The sequence below is a fragment of the Erythrolamprus reginae genome, chromosome 2 (genome assembly GCF_031021105.1).
Source record: "Erythrolamprus reginae isolate rEryReg1 chromosome 2, rEryReg1.hap1, whole genome shotgun sequence".
Classification (NCBI taxonomy): domain Eukaryota; kingdom Metazoa; phylum Chordata; class Lepidosauria; order Squamata; family Dipsadidae; genus Erythrolamprus; species Erythrolamprus reginae.
In genome coordinates, this window is record NC_091951.1 from 11,158,964 (window position 1) to 11,176,616 (window position 17,653).

Here is a 17,653-nt window from a genome sequence, read left to right on the forward strand (position 1 = left end):
TCCTCCTTTTTCCCTGTGCTCTTTGTATGGATTGGTAAGCCACATTATTGCATTTGATTTCATTATTATGGAGAAATATTTCAGTGCTCCACTCTATTTTCTGACATTAATTGCCCAAAATTGCAAGTGGTGTTTCTTCTATAAACTTGTTTTAATCCAGAAAATTATGAAGTATTGGAGATGTTAAAATCGCAAACTGCATAGGGCAAATAGCTAAACAGGATTGGCACTCATACTTTAAAGAATGTTGCCTGAGCCTTGACATATAACACTGTATCCAGCAGATTAGCTAATAGGATTGTATTAGGCTGGTGGCATTCATAGTTTTAAATTTTTCCCAACACCTGATAAGGAATTGTTATTATTTCTTAGCTGCATCAACAGAGATTCAGTTGGCCTCAGCATAAGAAATTAAATAACCAAATCCAGTGATCTTATTGGTATAACTAAAATACAAGAAGGGCAATGTTTTTCTAGCATCTTATTACACAAAGTATAACAATAAAGACATTTTAGCTGCATTTGTTGTAAATCCAAGTTTTAAAATCCGAAAGCCAGAAACTGCTTTGGATGAAATTTCAGTTATAGTGAAAAACTGAAATAAAATGGAAAAAAGTGATTTAGACCAATTTTCATGCTTAATTACCATTGCAACAACCCCATGATCACATGATCAAAATTCAGGCACTTGACAAATGGCATGTATTTACAATAGTTGCCGTATCCAGAGTTGTGTGATCTCCATTTGTAAACTTCCATAAAGCACAATTAATGGATGAAGACAGATTCACTGAATAATCATACTGGAGAACCCCAGTGATTTGATGAATAATTCCATTCAGAACTCTCCTGAGATTGGAAAATAATAGATTTTTTTTCTTGAGCATTTGCAGTTTGAAGGCTTGATTACAACACTTCAGGATTTGGTCAGAGTTATGACCCAATGCCCTTTTGGACTCTTAGAAAGAAGAGTTTGAAGATTTAGCAGCTGTTTATAAATGTAAGTTTGATGTATTATTAAAATATTTATTGAAGACAAGCAACCAGATCCTCATATTTTTTTTTAAAAGGCGGGCTCAATTGAAAGATGTCAGGAATTACCGAGAGTATGGAGCTTCAGCTTTTCATTCTGCACTTTTCACATTTGGTTTAATGGAGTGTTTGGTAAGGGTAGAAAGAACTCATTGAAAACAGGTTACAGAGATGAATCTCTGAATGAAAATTAAATATAAGGAAGATACAGAATATTATAATGTATAGGTGAACTTTTATGACTGGATAGAAAATGAAAATGCATAGAAATCAAATTAGAATGATTAAAAGAGAAGGAAATGGGGAATAAATGGTGGTAGACCCAGGTGACAAAACTAGATTTTGGGGTGGCAGCAATAAAATAACAGCATATACCTAGAATAAAGTTATATAAAATGAGTACAGAAAGGATATAAATATGATTTTAGAAGAAGCATCAATAGATGTACCGGATGTACAGGAATATATTATCACTCTTAAATATAAGATAAATTAGGATTAGGATCACTCGGAATGGTTAAGAGGGAGAAAGAGGAAGTAGAAAGGGAAGGGAGAAGAGAAGGAGTGGAGGGATGTAGGAAGGGGAGAGAAAGCAAGAAGGTAGAGGGCGGAGTTGGAGATGGAGAGTGTAAAAGAAGAAAAACAGTCTGGTAAATAACCATAAAATAAGTGCAAAATAAGATTTTATGATTGTCAAAAATGTATAACAATGTACGTTATTGATATGTTTTAAGATATATTTTATTGATTGATTTTGTCCAATACACAATGAGGGCTTTCCTGAGTATACACATAGTAAAATACATGATGAAGGTTATAGAGGATATACTCATAGTAAAATATATCTAAGAAAGAATAGAAGAGAAGAAATAGGAATAAAATATATCAGTCAAAGAATAGAATAAATATAGGAAAGAAGAATGGTATAGGAGTTATAGGAGAGGACGGGGGACGGAAGGCACTCTAGTGCACTTGTATTCGCCCCTTACTGACCTCTTAGGAATCTGGATAGGTCAACCGTGGATAATCTAAGGATAAAGTGTTGGGGGTTTGGAGATGACACTACGGAGTCCGGTAATGAGTTCCACGCTTCGACAACTCGGTTACTGAAGTCATACTTTTTACAGTCAAGTTTGGAGCGGTTAATATTAAGTTTAAATCTGTTGTGTGCTCTTGTGTTGTTGTTGTTGATATATGTATTGATGTATATATGGAAACTGGAGGAAAAAATTCAAAAACCTTTTATAATAAAAAAGAAAACAGGCTGCCGTTGAAGAAACCACCACAGTCAAATAAAATTTCAGTAAAAGTCTAGAGATTGTCAGTCATCCAGGTCATGGTTGTCCCAAGGGTGCTTTTTTCAGGAGGCAACTCGACTCCTGTTTTTTCTCTTGAAGACCTTTCACTTCTTATTCAAGGAAGCTTTTTCAGGTCTGACAGGAGAGTGGGGGGGTGGAATAACATATTCGTCGCGCACAGCTGATTGAAGCTTCTTTGATAAATGCAGGAGAAAACTCACAAGTCGTGAGTGTGCATGCATGTTGCAGAAGTGGGATCGACATGGAAAAACACGGCAGCCCTAGACCTCCATCTAAGGCGTGTGCGTGGAAGTACGCCGTGGGTGTGTCAGATGGTAGCCGGAGCCATTGCCTTACTGCAGCCCTTAGGAGATGGTCCAACTTTTTCAGTGTATTTCGGTGGGCATGGCCTAGATCCAGCTCGTGGGTTAATTTGTGCACCAAGTAAAATTTGAGTAGCGTTATGCGCTGGTGTGGCTTCAATGGTGCTCTGGAGACCTCCTTCAGCATTGCATCTAGCTTGCCGGTGTTTTTGGGGATGACACGCCCCTTCCAATTGAATTGGAGGCCCAGATATTTGATGGTCTCTCCCGTACCGACAGGCTTTATTTCATTACCATCACAAGTGTAATGGGTTGGGAGTAGAGCCATACATTTTTGTTTTCCATCTTTTGCGATGGTGATGCCGTGAGATTTTTTGGCATTCAGTGTCATACCGGCAGTGTGGAGTGCTTCAGAAATTAGAGTTAGTTTTTCTTAAAGGCGCATGGGTTTTTCCGCAAACACTATCAGATCGTCTGCGTAGGCAATGCTGCCTATCAGTTGGCCATCTAGGTCGTATCCGACGCTGGGTAGTGATTTGTTGATGATGTTGTCAACGACCATAATGAATAGGCGCGGAGATAGAGGCTCGCCCTGCCTTATGCCCCGGCCGCACTTTACAGTGGCCCCAGCCATATTTACACTGCTCTTTTTGTATAGCCGCTTCAGATAGGAGACCAGTGGGGGAGGCAGACCTGCTTCGCGTGCTACTCGGAACAGGCTTTGGTGAGACACTGTGTCGAATGCCTTAGCAACATCCAGAAACAGCATCGCACAGGGAGTTCTGTTCTTGTGTATTCGGCGAAATATGGTGTGCAGCAAGGTCGATGCCTCAAGGCAGCCATCCCTTTGAAGAAACGCATGTTGGAGGGGTGAGAGTTGTACGGAGTCACGGAGCCACCAAGCCAGGATTTTATGAAACGCCCGCAGGATGGCCGAGGCGATGGAAATTGGTCTATAGTCGCCCGGGTTATTAGGCTCGTCCGTCTTAGGGAGGAACACCACCCGCGAGCACGACAGGTGCTTGGGTGGGCCACCGGCAGCTAGTAGCAAATTGTAATATGCTGCTAGTGATGATTGATCCCATGTCAGCATATCCTCTGCAGATATTCTATCTAGACCAGGGGCACTGTTTTTCATGCCCTGCAGAGCTGATGTGACTTCCGACGGCCTTATAACCCCCATTAGAGACCATAAAACCGATGACGTCTCTCTGGGCTTGGTGTCATCGCAAGCGCTCGGTGTTTTGAACACTGAGGACCAGTATAACAATCCTAGGCCTAGAAAGCCTAGAACTACGACGCCTAAAACACAATCTGAGCATTGCCCACAAGATCACATGCTGCAATGTCTTACCAGTCAATGACTACTTCAGCTTCAACCGCAATAACACAAGAGGACGCAACAGATTCAAACTTAATACAAACCGCGCCAAACTTGACTGTAAAAAGTATGATTTCAACAATCGAGTTATCGAAGCTTGGAACTCACTACCGGACTCAATTGTGTCAACCCCTAACCCCCAACACTTCTCCCTTAGACTCTCCACGATTGACCTCTCCAGGTTCCTAAGAGGCCAGTAAGGGGCGTATATAAGTGCACTGGTATGCCTTTCGTCCCCTGTCTAATTGTCTTTCCTTTCTTTCACCTATCTTATATATTCTCTTCCTTTCATATATCCTCTTCTCTAAGTTCACCTTCACCCTCTTTTTATATTATCACATGTCTGTTTTCTTCCTATGTATTTATGTATTGGACAAATGAATGAATAAATAAATAAATAAATGTGTGTGACGCTTGTTCTTGACTGCCACTTTTTAAGGCCAGGAAGCTCTGGATAAACGGTCCAAACAATATACACTGCTCTAAAAAATAAAGGGAACACTCAAAAAGCACATGAAAGAAAAAGCCCAGCCGCCTCTTTATAAAAAGGCACCTTTGGGACTTGGCAGTGGAAGGCACTCTCGCGTAGCGGTGTTTTGCCTCTCTGGGAAAGAGGACTCTATGACCCAATCCTTGGGAGGCCCGGGAAGTGGGCGGGGCTAGTGAATTGTACGGGGAGCTGCTTGCGGCTTCTCTGCTGAGGCGGAGAAACCCGGAGGAAACGCCTTCTTTCTTCACGAGAAGAGGCCTTGAGGAGAATTCGAAGCAGGAAAAGGAGCCTCGGCTGCGGCTTCTGGTCCCTGACCTAGGCCGCAGACGCTGACGGTGCGAAGGCAGCAGAGCCGAGCGGCGCTTCGGGGGCGGCTCTCCTCACCTCGGATCTCCTTTGGCTTCTCTGTTCGGCTCGGAGAGTATTTTGCGCTCTCGGAAGTGAAACGTGCGAAAGGACGGCCGGCTATCTGGGCACGTCCGAAGCGTCTCACGGTGAAGCGAACTGCTGTCAGTGACCGAAGAGAGAGAGTCCCTTCTCCGCCTCGCCCGTTGGGGGCTGCGCTGAAGCCGGAGACCGAATGGAGGCCCGGGAGTCTCCCCTTCAGGCGGGGAGCGGCCTCCCCGAGGAGCCCCGCAGCTCCGAGCCTGAACGATGGCGCTTCCGCAGCTGCGCCTCCCTAGAGACCGAGGGGCCCCGGGCGCTTTGCAGCCGCCTGTACCGGGTGTGCCAGGAATGGCTGCGACCCGAGCAGAGCAGCAAAGCCGAGATGCTGGACCTGGTGGTGCTGGAGCAGCTGCTGGCCCGGCTGCCCCCGGAGCTGTCGGGCTGGGTGAGGGAGTGCGGGGCGGAGAGCTGTGCCCAGGCGGTGGCCCTGGCCGAAGGCTGCCTGGTCGGCCCCGCAGCCGCCCCGGATCCCGGAAAGGGGCAGCAGGTGAGGGATTTTCAACCTGGGCGTCCCTTGGGGGATTATAAAACATATCTAGCCCTGTCTGTATCAACTCACAGAATAAAAAAGACATCCGTGCAGGATTTTCTGAAACCTATGTAATACTTTTAAGAAATCTGTTTTTTCCTTGATGCGAATGTTTATTTTTCCTTTTAGAGTTAATTCAATAGAATGAAAGAAACATCCAACCCCTTCTCCACCCTGCCTTTCTTTCCTTTAATGCATGAATGAACTGAACCATTTGTTCCATATCAGCTGACATTCTTCAAACTAATCATTCTCCTTTATGATATAACAGATCTTAATTTCAATTCCTGCATTCCTTCACTTCTTTACAAACAGTATCTGGGAACATCCATCTTGAGAACATAAGTTGGTATGGTGTACAGCTAAGTATGCCCATGTCACACCAACACTCCGCAGTCTGCATTGGTTGCCGATCGGTTTCCGGTCACAATTCAAAGTGTTGGTTATGACCTATAAAGCCCTTCATGGCACCGGACCAGATTATCTCAGGGACCGCCTTCTGCTGCACGAATCCCAGCGACCGATTAGGTCCCACAGAGTGGATCTTCTCCAGGGGAAGAGCCTTCTCTGTGGTGGCCCCGGCCCTCTGGAACCAACTCCCCCCGAAGATTAGAATTGCCCCCACCCTCCTTGCCTTTCGTAAGCTACTTAAAACCCACCTCTGCCGTCAGGCATGGGGGAAATGAGATCCTCTTTCCCCCTAGGCCTTTACAATTCTATGCATGGTATGTATGTATGTATGTTTGGTTTTTTGTATTAATGGGTTTTTAAATCATCTCTAGTATCAGATTATTATTGTACACTGTTTTATTGTTGCTGTTAGCCGCCCCGAGTCTCCGGAGAGGGGCGGCATACAAATCCAATAAATAAATAAATAAAATAAATGGCAATAGTCATTTGAAAATGGGTCATAAACCAGGCTGGTTTTTTTTCAGGTGCAGGAGCCATTCGCAAGAGAGATCTCAGGAGAGCACCAGGAAAAAGATCAATCCAAACCTTCTCAACAGCTTCATTTCAGGAGGATCCAACTTGGGCCACCTTGTCAGGCAAGTATAAGTTTCTTCTGAAAGCAGTAAAGTTCAATCTCCTTCCATTCTACAGCTGTCTTTACAACCAAATGCTGAGCTTGTGCATTCAAACATAGTATCTCCTCAGAATAATCCTCTGAGCCACACTCAGTCACTTTCAAGATTTATTTATTTGTTTGTTTGTTAGATTTGTATGCCGCCCCTCTCCGAAGACTCGGGGCGGCTAACAACAGTATAAAAAGACAATGTAAACAAATCTAATATGAAAAATAATCTAAAAAACCCCAATTTAAAGAACCAATCATACATACAAGCATACCATGTATAAATTCTATAAGCCTAGGGGGAAGGGAAATTTCAATTCCCCCATGCCTGACGACAGAGGTGGGTTTTAAGGAGCTTGCGAAAGGCAAGGAGGGTGGGGGCAACTCTGATATCTGGGGGGAGCTGGTTCCAGAGGGCAGGGTTCACCACAGAGGAGGCTCTTCTCCTGGGTCCCGCCAAACAACATTGCTTAGTCGACGGGACCCGGAGAAGGCCAACTCTGTGGGACCTAACGGGTCGCTGGGATTCGTGCGGCAGAAGGCAGTCCCGGAGATATTCTGGTCTGATGCCGATGTCTGATGAAGATTGTTCTTCGTTTGTAAGCAAAGGATCGTTCACAAGATGAGAGGCTTGTATTATGAAATGTAATTGATCTATTGAAAGAGCTTAATACATAATATGTTTCAGCTGAATGTTTCAACTGAATGTGAAAACCAGTTAGGAATTGGAAAATAACTGCCTTAGAAATATGCCAACGTATTCACTTAAAAATGAATCACTTGAAGGGAAGGTTTCCTCTGTAAAACCTAAGTAAACCCTGAATGGCTGTAATAATGAGATTGCTGGTTATTTCCAAAATTTTGAAACAGGCCAGGAAAGAAGTTCCTGGTGGCTTCATCCTATTTTGAAAGGGAGTTTGCTGAACCAGGCAGGTGCTCCCAGGGGATTCTGCTCCCCAAAATCTTGCAGAGTTATTCTGCAGCTGTTGGCAACTCCCCAAGGGGGGTCTTGTCATCCTAAAACTCAAATGCATCTAAGCCATATTTTGCACCTTTGCAGCAGTAGCCTCAGGTGGTTGTTCTTTGGACCACGGGGACCTATAGACATACCTGCCCTGTTAGAAAAGGACCAATTGGTCTCTTGCTGTTCTGTCGGGCTCTCTGGTACACTCCTCCCAAAAATTCACAGGTACAAATTTCAGACACACACGTTTGAAAATTCGGAACAATGTTCTTTATAATGAAAAGTCACTTAAACTAAGCCCTCTTTTGGTATAGCAAAGAGCACTCGTCTCCAAACAAACTGGTAATTTGTACAAGTCCCTTATCAGTTCTGTGATACTTAGCTTGCAGCTGTGAGGCAATTCACAGTCCTTCTTTCACAAATTGAAACACACTTTGCTCTGGTTTAGTTTCAAAGCGGGAAAAATCAGCACATAAAAGGTCAAAGTCAGTAAAGCAGTCATGAAACACAATGATCAGATAATCCTCCACAATGGCCAAACCCACAGGCTTCTATTTATAGCAGCCTCACTAATTACCACAGCCCCACCCAACCACAGGTGGCCTCATTTTCTTTGATAATAATCTCTCAGTTGTTGTTGCCTATGCATCGCTCTCCGCATGCGTGGCTATATCATTAACTCATGTTCTGAATCCAAGGAGGAGCTAGATAATTTATCTCCTTCTGAGCTGTCTGCCCCACTCTCCTCCTCCCTGTCACTCATGTCTTCTTGGTCAGAGGAGCCTTCATCAGCAGATTCCACCGGAGGCAAAACAGGCCTGCAGCATGTGGATGTCTCCCCCACATCCACAGTCCTTGGGGCAGGAGCTGGGCCAGAGCTAACCACAACACTTGCAAAGCTTCTTTTGTGTTTTGTGCAGTAAGAAAGGAAACAAAGGAGAGGATTGTCTATTAGGGATAGTATTCTTTCTCTTTCTAGGACTCCGATCCTTTTGAGGAAATGGCTGTGGACTTCACAGAGGAGGAGTGGGCACTGTTGGACTCTAGCCAGAAGGCCTTGTGCAGGGAAGTCATGCTGGAGGTTACTAGCAATATGGCCACTCTGGGTAAGGACCCTCTTTGCTCTGGGAGCTAAATAAGGTAAAGTTTCAAGTTAAACAAAGATCCCTGCACTCATTTACTTAACCTGCTGATTGGCTACGTAAACCAGTAGCTTCATGTCCATGTTAATTTAGGAGATGTCAAACTTTGAGGAAGACCACAGCCACAAGCAACCTTGGGCCCAGTCACCCATTCATCACCCTTCCCCCTCAATATTGTTCCGGAACTGTCCCTTGGGAAAAGAGAAACTGCAAAATATTATTTTCAGTTTCTGACTTCGGAATCGGAGGTGGTTCAGAATTTTTGATTCTATGAAAAGCAGCAGAGATGTCAAACAAGATTAGAAGGATCATTATCTTGGTATACTAACCCCTCTAGAGGTCACAAACATAATGTTATATGTAATCCTGACCCATAAAATAAGTCTAGATAATGTTCTCTATACTGAGTCCTCTGTAGCCTCATCCTTTTTAAAAGAGCCTCTGTTGAAGATTTATGTTTAGGAATTCAGTACTGTTAGATTGAATGGTGGCTTTTGAGGAGCTGTCCTGCTCCCTCATTCTAGAAGGACAGCTAAGAACCAATTTACTAAATTCTAATGGGAACTTATATTTGCTTTTTCCAATCAGGTGACAGATTGGAGAATGACATTGAGAAACAGGTAAGGTTAACGCCAACGCAAACAGCAAACCTTCAAATAGAAGAAGTGCTTTTTGACCATCAACAAGATGCAAGACTGCAAGAGAACGGCCACTCAGAAGATCAAGGGGAGAGGTCTTCCAGTTATCTTCCTATTAAAATCCATGACTTCCTGATCCAGCAAGATCAGAAAGGGAAGAGAAAGGACAAGAGACAGAGAAATGAATTGGATTTAGCTAAATATGGCAGAAGCCAGAGCAAAGGAAAACAGTACGGCCACAGACAGTATGCGGAATCCACCAGTCGTTCAGTCTCTCTTTCTTTACCTAAGAAACTGCACAGGAAACACAATCCACATATATTTGTAAAATTGGGGAAGTGTTTCAGTCTGAGCAGAGACACGAAGGTCTGTATGAAGTGTGGGAAGAACTTCTGTAGCAACAGTTCACTTAATCGTCATCAGAGGATCCACACAGGGGAGAAACCGTATAAATGCACAGAGTGTGGGAAAAGCTTTTCTCGAAACACACAGTTTATTCGTCACAAGAGAATCCATACAGGGGAACGACCATATAAATGCCTGGAATGTGGGAAGTGCTTTATTGAGAACAGAGATTTTATTCGGCACCGAAGGATGCATACAGGAGAGAGGCCATATAAATGCATAGAATGTGGAAAGGGCTTTTTTGACAGCAGAAACCTTAGTCACCACCGAAGGATCCACAGAAAGGAGAGACCATATAAATGTACGGAGTGTGGAAAAAGCTTTAATAACTACAGAATCTTTACTCATCACGAAAGAATGCACACCGGTGAGGATCAGTATAAATGCATAGAGTGTGGAAAGGGCTTTAATAGCTCTAGTTCTTTTAACATTCATAAAAGGATCCATGCGGGTGAGAAACCGTACAAATGCTTAGAGTGTGGAAAGAGCTTTACCCGGAAAGGACATCTTACTCGCCATGAAAAGACTCATATGGGACAGAAACCTTATAAATGCATAGAATGTGGAAAGGACTTCAGTACAAACTGTAATCTGGCTCGCCATCAGAAGGTCCACACAGGTGAAAAAACGTATAGCTGCAAGGAGTGTGGAAAGACATTTGCTGAGAGTAGTGATATTATTTCCCATCAAAGGATCCACACCGGGGAGAGACCACATAAATGCCTGGAATGCAGAAAGAGCTTTTTTGACAACAGTGACCTTATTCGACATCAAAAGATCCACACAGTGGATAGACTGTATAAATGCTTGGAGTGTGGGAAAAGCTTCATTCAGAAAGGAAGTCTTAATTCTCACAAAAGGATCCATATGGGAGAGAGACCATATAAATGCACGGAATGTGGGAAGAGCTTTATTACCAAATTTGAGCTTACCCTCCACCAAAAGATGCATGCGGGGGAAAGACCATATAAGTGCGTGGAGTGTGGGAAAAGCTTTCTTCGGAATTCAGAACTTATTCATCATAAGAGAATCCACACTGGGGAGAGACCATATAAATGCATGGAGTGTGGAAAGCAATTTACTCAGAAAGGACATCTTACCCATCATGAAAGAATCCATACAGGGGAGAAACCATATCGGTGTATAACATGTGGGAAGAGCTTTGCTCAGAAAGGACATCTGAATTCTCATGAAAGAATCCACACAGGGGTGAGGCCATATAAATGCTTAGAGTGTGGGAAAAGCTTTCATTGGAGCACAGAACTTATTCAACACGGACGGATCCATACTGGACAGAGACCATATAAGTGCATGGAGTGTGGGAAGGAATTTACTCAGAAAGGTCATCTTATTACTCACGAAAGAACCCATTCAGGAGAGAAACCACATAAATGCACAGAGTGTGGAGAAAACTTTGTTCGGAGAGGACAACTTAATTATCATAAAAGGACCCATAGAGAAGAGAGACCATATAAATGAATGTAGTGTGGAGAAAACTCCAACAATTTCAATACATTTACAATACATTTGAATCCAAAGTGGCAAAAATCCATATCAATTCATAGTTTGGAAAGAGATTTGCTTGGAATGGATTATGCCCACTGAAGGAAAAGGGGGGACATGATCGAAACATTTAAATATATTAAAGGGTTAAATAAGGGCCAGGAGGGAAGTGTTTTTAATAGGAAAGTGAACACAAGAACAAGGAGACACAATCTGAAGTTAGTTGGGGGAAAGATCAAAAGCAACATGAGAAAATATTATTTTACTGAAAGAGTAGTAGATCCTTGGAACAAACTTCCAGCAGACGTGGTAGATAAATCCACAGTAACTGAATTTAAACATGCTTGGGATAAACATATATCCATCCTAAGATAAAATACAGAAAATAGTATAAGGGCAGACTAGATAGACCATGAGGTCTTTTTCTGCCGTCAGACCTCTATGTTTCTATGAAGAAAGCATGTACATCTATGGAATGAACTTCAGTCAAAACAATCAAATTATTCATCCAGAAATGAAAAGAAAGCTGCTTATTGCATAGAACGTGCAAAGTTCTTTTGTTTGACCTGGAATGTTGTTCATGGTCCTGTGATGATTCTCTGATTTCCAAGGAGTGGACACAACACAGCACGGCATTAGCAACTCTGCACGACATGCTTCAACACGTTACATGCCTTCTGCAACAGCAGGCTATTGCTCTTAACTCTACCCTTCTGGACCCTGCAAGTTTATTTATTTATTTATTCGATTTTTATGCCGCCCTTCTCCTTAGACTCAGGGCGGCTTACAACATGTTAACAATAGCACTTTTTAACAGAGCTAGGCTATTGCCCCCACAATCCGGGTCCTCGTTTTACCCACCTCGGAAGGCTGGAAGGCTGAGTCAACCTTGAGTCGGTGATGAGATTTGAACCGCTGACCTTCAGATCTACAGTCAGCTTCAGTGGCCTGCAGTACAGCACTCTACCTGCTGCGCCACCCCAGCTCCATAGTTGAGATTGCCACACAAACTGGGAGGAACCCTCCTATGAAAGAGGGGTGTCGTGGCCGCAACTGCTTTTCCAAAGCACAGACATAGATTGGCTTCCTCAAACATTCATGCGGGAGAAAAACTATAAGCACCTGAATAAAGAAAGAGCTTAAGGTAGAACTGTGGCCTGACTACTGATGGGATGACCCACAAAGAAGTATTGTCATCCAAACATACGGATAAAATTACATTTTGGATAAATCAATTAAAGTTGTCTCATTCATTCCACATTTCCTGCACATATTTCCCAGAAGTCTACAAGACACTTTGAGAAAAAGGGTTAGGAATTCAGACTGGAAATAATTTTTATTTCTTTTTCTCCCCATTATATTATTTGCTCCCTTCCTTTCCATGCAGTGCATCCCCAGTTTACTCAATCCATTATTAAAACAGCTCTGCAATTTCCTGAACTGTAATATACTCCCTACATGGGTTTGTCCATTGGCTACACCAAGATGTGATTAATAACAAGCTGAGAAAGTAAGCCCCTAGAAAGTAGAGTAACTGAATTTAAACATGCCTGGGATAAACATTTATCCATCCTAAGATAAAATACAGGAAATGGTATAAGGGCAGACTAGATGGACCATGAGATCTTTTTCTGTCGTCAATCTTCTATGTTTCTAAGTATATCTGGCTATTTAAATTTACATTTCTGCTCTTTACATTTACATTGAAAAGCGAGCCTGAAATTGGGAGGTAAAAGAGTTGCCTTGAACTGCAAGATGTCTGGCATATAAATTGATTGATTGATTGATTGATTGATTGATTGATTGAACGAATGAATGAATGAACAAACAATTGTGTCTGATGTAGAAAGATTACCTGAACTCAAAGGAGGAATGTCGTTTGGTGGGACCCAGGGGAGAGCCTTCTCTGTGGCAGCCCTGGCCCTCTGGAATCAGCTCTCCCCGGAGATTAGGACTGCCCCCACCATCCTTGCCTTCCGCAAACTCTTAAAAACCCACCTATGTCGCCAGGCATGGGGAAATTGATTCCCCTGGCTGTCCCGTTTTATGCATGGTTTACTGAATTGTGTGATTGTTTTTAATAAGGGTTTCTTAATGTGTTCTGTTTTAACATTGGATTTGTAGACTGTATTGTTTGTTGGAAGCCACTCCGAGTCCTCGGAGAGGGGCGGCATACAAATCTAATAAATAATAATAATAATAATAATAATAATAATAATTCTCTACAGCTGAATGCGTAACATTCTGGATGGACAGATCCTGTACCTGATATCCTGTAGCAGGGCAGGTTACACTAAAAATGAGTTCAGTTAATTTCCAGCACCTGGCTAATCTCATGTAGATAAGATAAGGATTAGTTCTTATTAGGGACTGAATAGGAGACCACTGGGATTTGCAAGACGGCAGGTCCATATTGCTATCTGAGGAAGATAGACTCAAACTGAAGGCTGTAAGAATCCATCTCGGTCTCTGTATTCTTTTCCTTACATACATTCCTACCCTTAATATAGCTACTAATTTATTTGTGTCTTCTTTTTTTATTGCTACCTTTGTTTATGTGCAACTAAAAGTATTTAATTGCTTTGTTCAATAAATTATTTCAGGTTTTATTGCCTGAAACTCTTTGTCATGTTTGGACGGGGCAAAACAAGGCTATTTAGGGACAGTAAAAAAAACATATTGAACTGCAGCAGTGACAAACTACTTCTGGGTTACTGCTGAGCAAATATTGCTATTTTGAACCAAGCTCTTAGAACAGTAATAGCAAACCTTTCTTTCCTTGGGTGCCAAAAGTGTGCGAGTGCAATCACGCCCACACCATAATTTTGTGCATGGAGAGGGTGAAAATGGCCTCCCCTGCACCCCTCTGGATGCCAGAAATAGACCATTTCCCAACTTCTGGTGGGTCCGATAGGCCAATTTTTCACCCTCCCCAGGCTCCAGAGGCTTCCCTGGAGCTGGGGAAGGCAAAAAAAACCCTCCCCCATTCCCTCAGAGGCCCTCCAGAAGCCAAAAATGCCCTCCCAAAATCTCCATGCAAGCCAAAAATCAGCTGGCCAGCATGCACATGTGAATTGGAGCTGAACTAGGGCAGCAGCTTGTGTGCCAGCAGATATGACTCCACATGCCACCTGTGGCACCCGTGCGATAGGTTCGCCATCATTGCCATAGGTTCACTATCTGTGTCTTAGAATATCAAAACAACTGAGTTGGAAGGTGTTATACATAATCCTGGTCATTTGGAGGATGATGAAGAGCTTGAGGACTCTGATACAGATAGTGTTTATGAATTAGTGGCAGGCCCCGGGTTACAGGTATCAGAACAGGTGGGAGGCCAGGCACAGGATGTTGCTATGAGTCCAGACTCCAGTGAAGAGGAGACAGACAATCGCTGGTTAAATCCTCACTTCAGAAGAGTTCAAAGGCACAGGGAGCAAGTGTTAGGGAAAAGATATTAAGGGGATGAATGGGTTAATTAGTGGAGTGATGTATTCGTCACAGGGTGCCAGCGGGGAAGAAGGGCGGAGTTTTCAATGTTGTAAATCTATCATGGGACGTGTGTTGTTTTGGCTCCAGAGTGAGTTAGCTTATTCTTTGTTATTTCCCAGCTATTTCTGGTACTTTTGAACTACGCTGTATAGACATAAATTTTAAGATAAGGGAGGGGGCGTGGAGGAATGTTTGTGGGCTCTAATTGCTAAAGATAAAGAGAGAGGAATGTGACAGTCTGTGTTGTATTTTGAATACGGAAGAGAGGACAATAAAAGTGGAGTTTGTTTATGAAATCCTGCATTCAGTAAGCGTTATTTTCAATGTAACCAAAGTTTAATGTAACCAAAGAATCCAGAATAGAAGGGACATTGGGGGTCTTCTTGTCCAGCCCTCTTGCTCAGGCATATACCCCTGGCCTATACCATTTCAGATAAATGGTTGCCCAATCTCTTCTTACAAACCTCCCGTATTGGAGCACCCACAACTTCTGGAGATCTCTGGTTGATTGATTGGCTGTGTTATCAAAGCAGTGTCAATTCTTAGCAAGCACCAGGACCCGTAATGATGCTGCTCTGATGGAATGCATCTGTCAGTTTTTGTTCCTCTCCTTCCTCCCATCTTTTCTAGTTCTATGGATTCGTCAATGGAGTCGGGTCTTCACTTAATGCTCTCTGTTTATTTGTGACTCATGTCTGAAATGTCGCTTGATTTATTCTGTGATCTATTTGTGGGATTCTTTGAGTGACCATGGCGTTTTTAAGACTCATCACTGAAGGCAAACAGCCCTCCCCCAGTGGGTCGACCTCTAGGGAGGCACAGGATGCCATGATTGCCACATCAAAATGAAGCAACGGAGATAATTTTCTCTCAATGAGACGACCTCTATTGAATCAAGATAGCTCCTTTTATTGTATTTCACTTTTCCTGACATGTGGTACAGAATAACCAATTCGTGAACGCCACATACATTAGGCCATCCTGCAACTACCATTCACTCATGCACTGTATAAGGCAACCTCCTCGTGACTTCCCTATAGATAATTAATGGAAGCTCCATTCTTTGCCTTTTCCTGGATTGTGTGTTTACTGGTGATTAGCAAAGGAATGAGAATAAGGCATATATTTCCTTATATGGAAGTTAGCTATACGTTTTCTTCATGCTGTATATCAAGTTAATTATTTTCCACGTGGTCATGGATTCTGCAACTTGCTTGCTCAGCCTGGACTTTGCTGCCCCTTCATAGAGGAAGAATAAGGTTTTATTCAGCACCCAATTGGGCTAAAACATCACCCTCCAGTAATATTCCATTCCAATGTTCAGTGCCTATGAACCTATGATTATAACACATCACACGGCCAGAAGGGACCTTTGAAGTCTTCTGGTCCAGTCCTCTGCCCAAGGTGTAGAAGTTCTCCAGTAGCCCCTTAGCTGCACCTTCTGCATCGCTTCTTCTGTCTGCACACTTCTTCTGGGGACCCTTATAAACAATGTACCCCTCTGTGCCTTTCCTCTGTGGGAGAGGTAGCTCTATAGCCGTGATGGCAAATGTATGGCACACATGCCACAGGTGCCACACCACATCATGGAAGCCATATCAGAGGGCATGTGAGACTTTGTCAGCTCCTGCACACATACACATGCTAGCCAGCTGATTTTCGGACTTGGAAAAGGGCGTTTTTTCACTGTGCAAGGCTTCAGTGCGGCCTGGGCACATGCATGGGGATGAGCAGATTATGCGCATGTGAAAAAGCAGGATGGGGTATGTGCATGCGTGGAGGGGGGAATGGGCATGGGCTTGTATACATGTGCTAGCACACACACACAAACAAACACACACACACTTTTGGCACCAAAAAAGATTTGCCATCAATGGTCTAGAGCAGTATTTATGCTGGCTGGGGTATTCTGGGAGTTGAAGTCCAGATATCTTCAAGTTGCCAAGGTTGGGAAACACTGGTCTGGAGGCAGTTTGGAAGCCCTGTTGAAGGAGCTTTCCATTGAAGAGTCTCTCCCAGGAGAAGGAGGCATGGAAGTCTCTTGGGAGGTAAACTTCACACTGGACTTTAAGCATCTTGTAGTGTGTACCTCTCCATTCGTCCTCCATTCTCTGGGTCCTTGGTTTCCAAATGAGATGCAAAAGTTTCCACACTCTGTGTTGATTTGGGAAGCCATGTCATCTGCTGGTGTTGGTCCACTGTGCTTCGTTAAGTCCAGGGTCAATTCAGCAATCTACCAGGAGATTTTGGAGCGCTTCATGCTTCTTTCCACAGACAAGCTTTACGGGGATGGTGACTTCAGTTTCCAGCAGGACTTGGAACCTGCCCACACTGACAAAAACACCAAAAACGGATTACTGTGTTTGATTGGCCAGCAAACTTGCTTGACCTGAACCCCATAGAGAATCTATGGGGCATTGCCAAGAGAAAGATGAGAGACATAAGACTGAACAATGCAGAAGAGCTGAAGATTGCTGTTGAAGAATTCTGGTGTCAGCGGTGCCAAAGGCTGACAGCTTCCATGCCATGCCACATTGAGTCAGTAATTGCTGCAAAAGGGTCCCAAACCAAGTACAATACAGCTTATGCTTTTCAGAGGTCCAGTATTGTTCTGGGCACAATCCTTTTTTCATTGATTACATGTAATGTCCTAATGTTCTGAGATTGTGGATTTGGGTTTTTCATGAGCTATACTCCCTAATCATCACAATTATGACAACTTCATGCTTGAACTATCTTGCCTTGCATGTTATGAATTTCATACATTAAGTTTCATCTTTTAAATTGCATTATTGAAATAAATGAATGTTTGCACGATAATCTAATTTTTTGAGTTTCATCTGTAATTCCCTTAGCCTGACCAATGCCATGTAGACCAATATGATGATTTCCTGTGATCTTGGTGCTGTTCCTCTATTGATGTAAACTAGGACTGCATTG

At 43.2% G+C, this 17,653-nt stretch overlaps 1 protein-coding gene across 1 annotated transcript in view; it reads left to right on the top strand.

Annotated features, from left to right (window-relative positions):
* LOC139159137 (zinc finger protein 850-like) overlaps positions 1-17,530 on the top strand; it is a 29,858-nt gene extending 12,328 nt beyond the window's left edge. Inside the window, exons 5-10 of the mRNA XM_070736493.1 lie at positions 3,404-3,523; positions 4,844-4,964; positions 5,048-5,458; positions 6,436-6,546; positions 8,516-8,642; positions 9,267-17,530. Coding sequence (XP_070592594.1) covers positions 3,404-3,523; positions 4,844-4,964; positions 5,048-5,458; positions 6,436-6,546; positions 8,516-8,642; positions 9,267-11,200 — 2,824 coding nt within the window. The 3' untranslated portion in view covers positions 11,201-17,530. The remainder of the gene's footprint in view (positions 1-3,403; positions 3,524-4,843; positions 4,965-5,047; positions 5,459-6,435; positions 6,547-8,515; positions 8,643-9,266) is intronic.
* Positions 17,531-17,653: the final 123 nt, after the last annotated feature.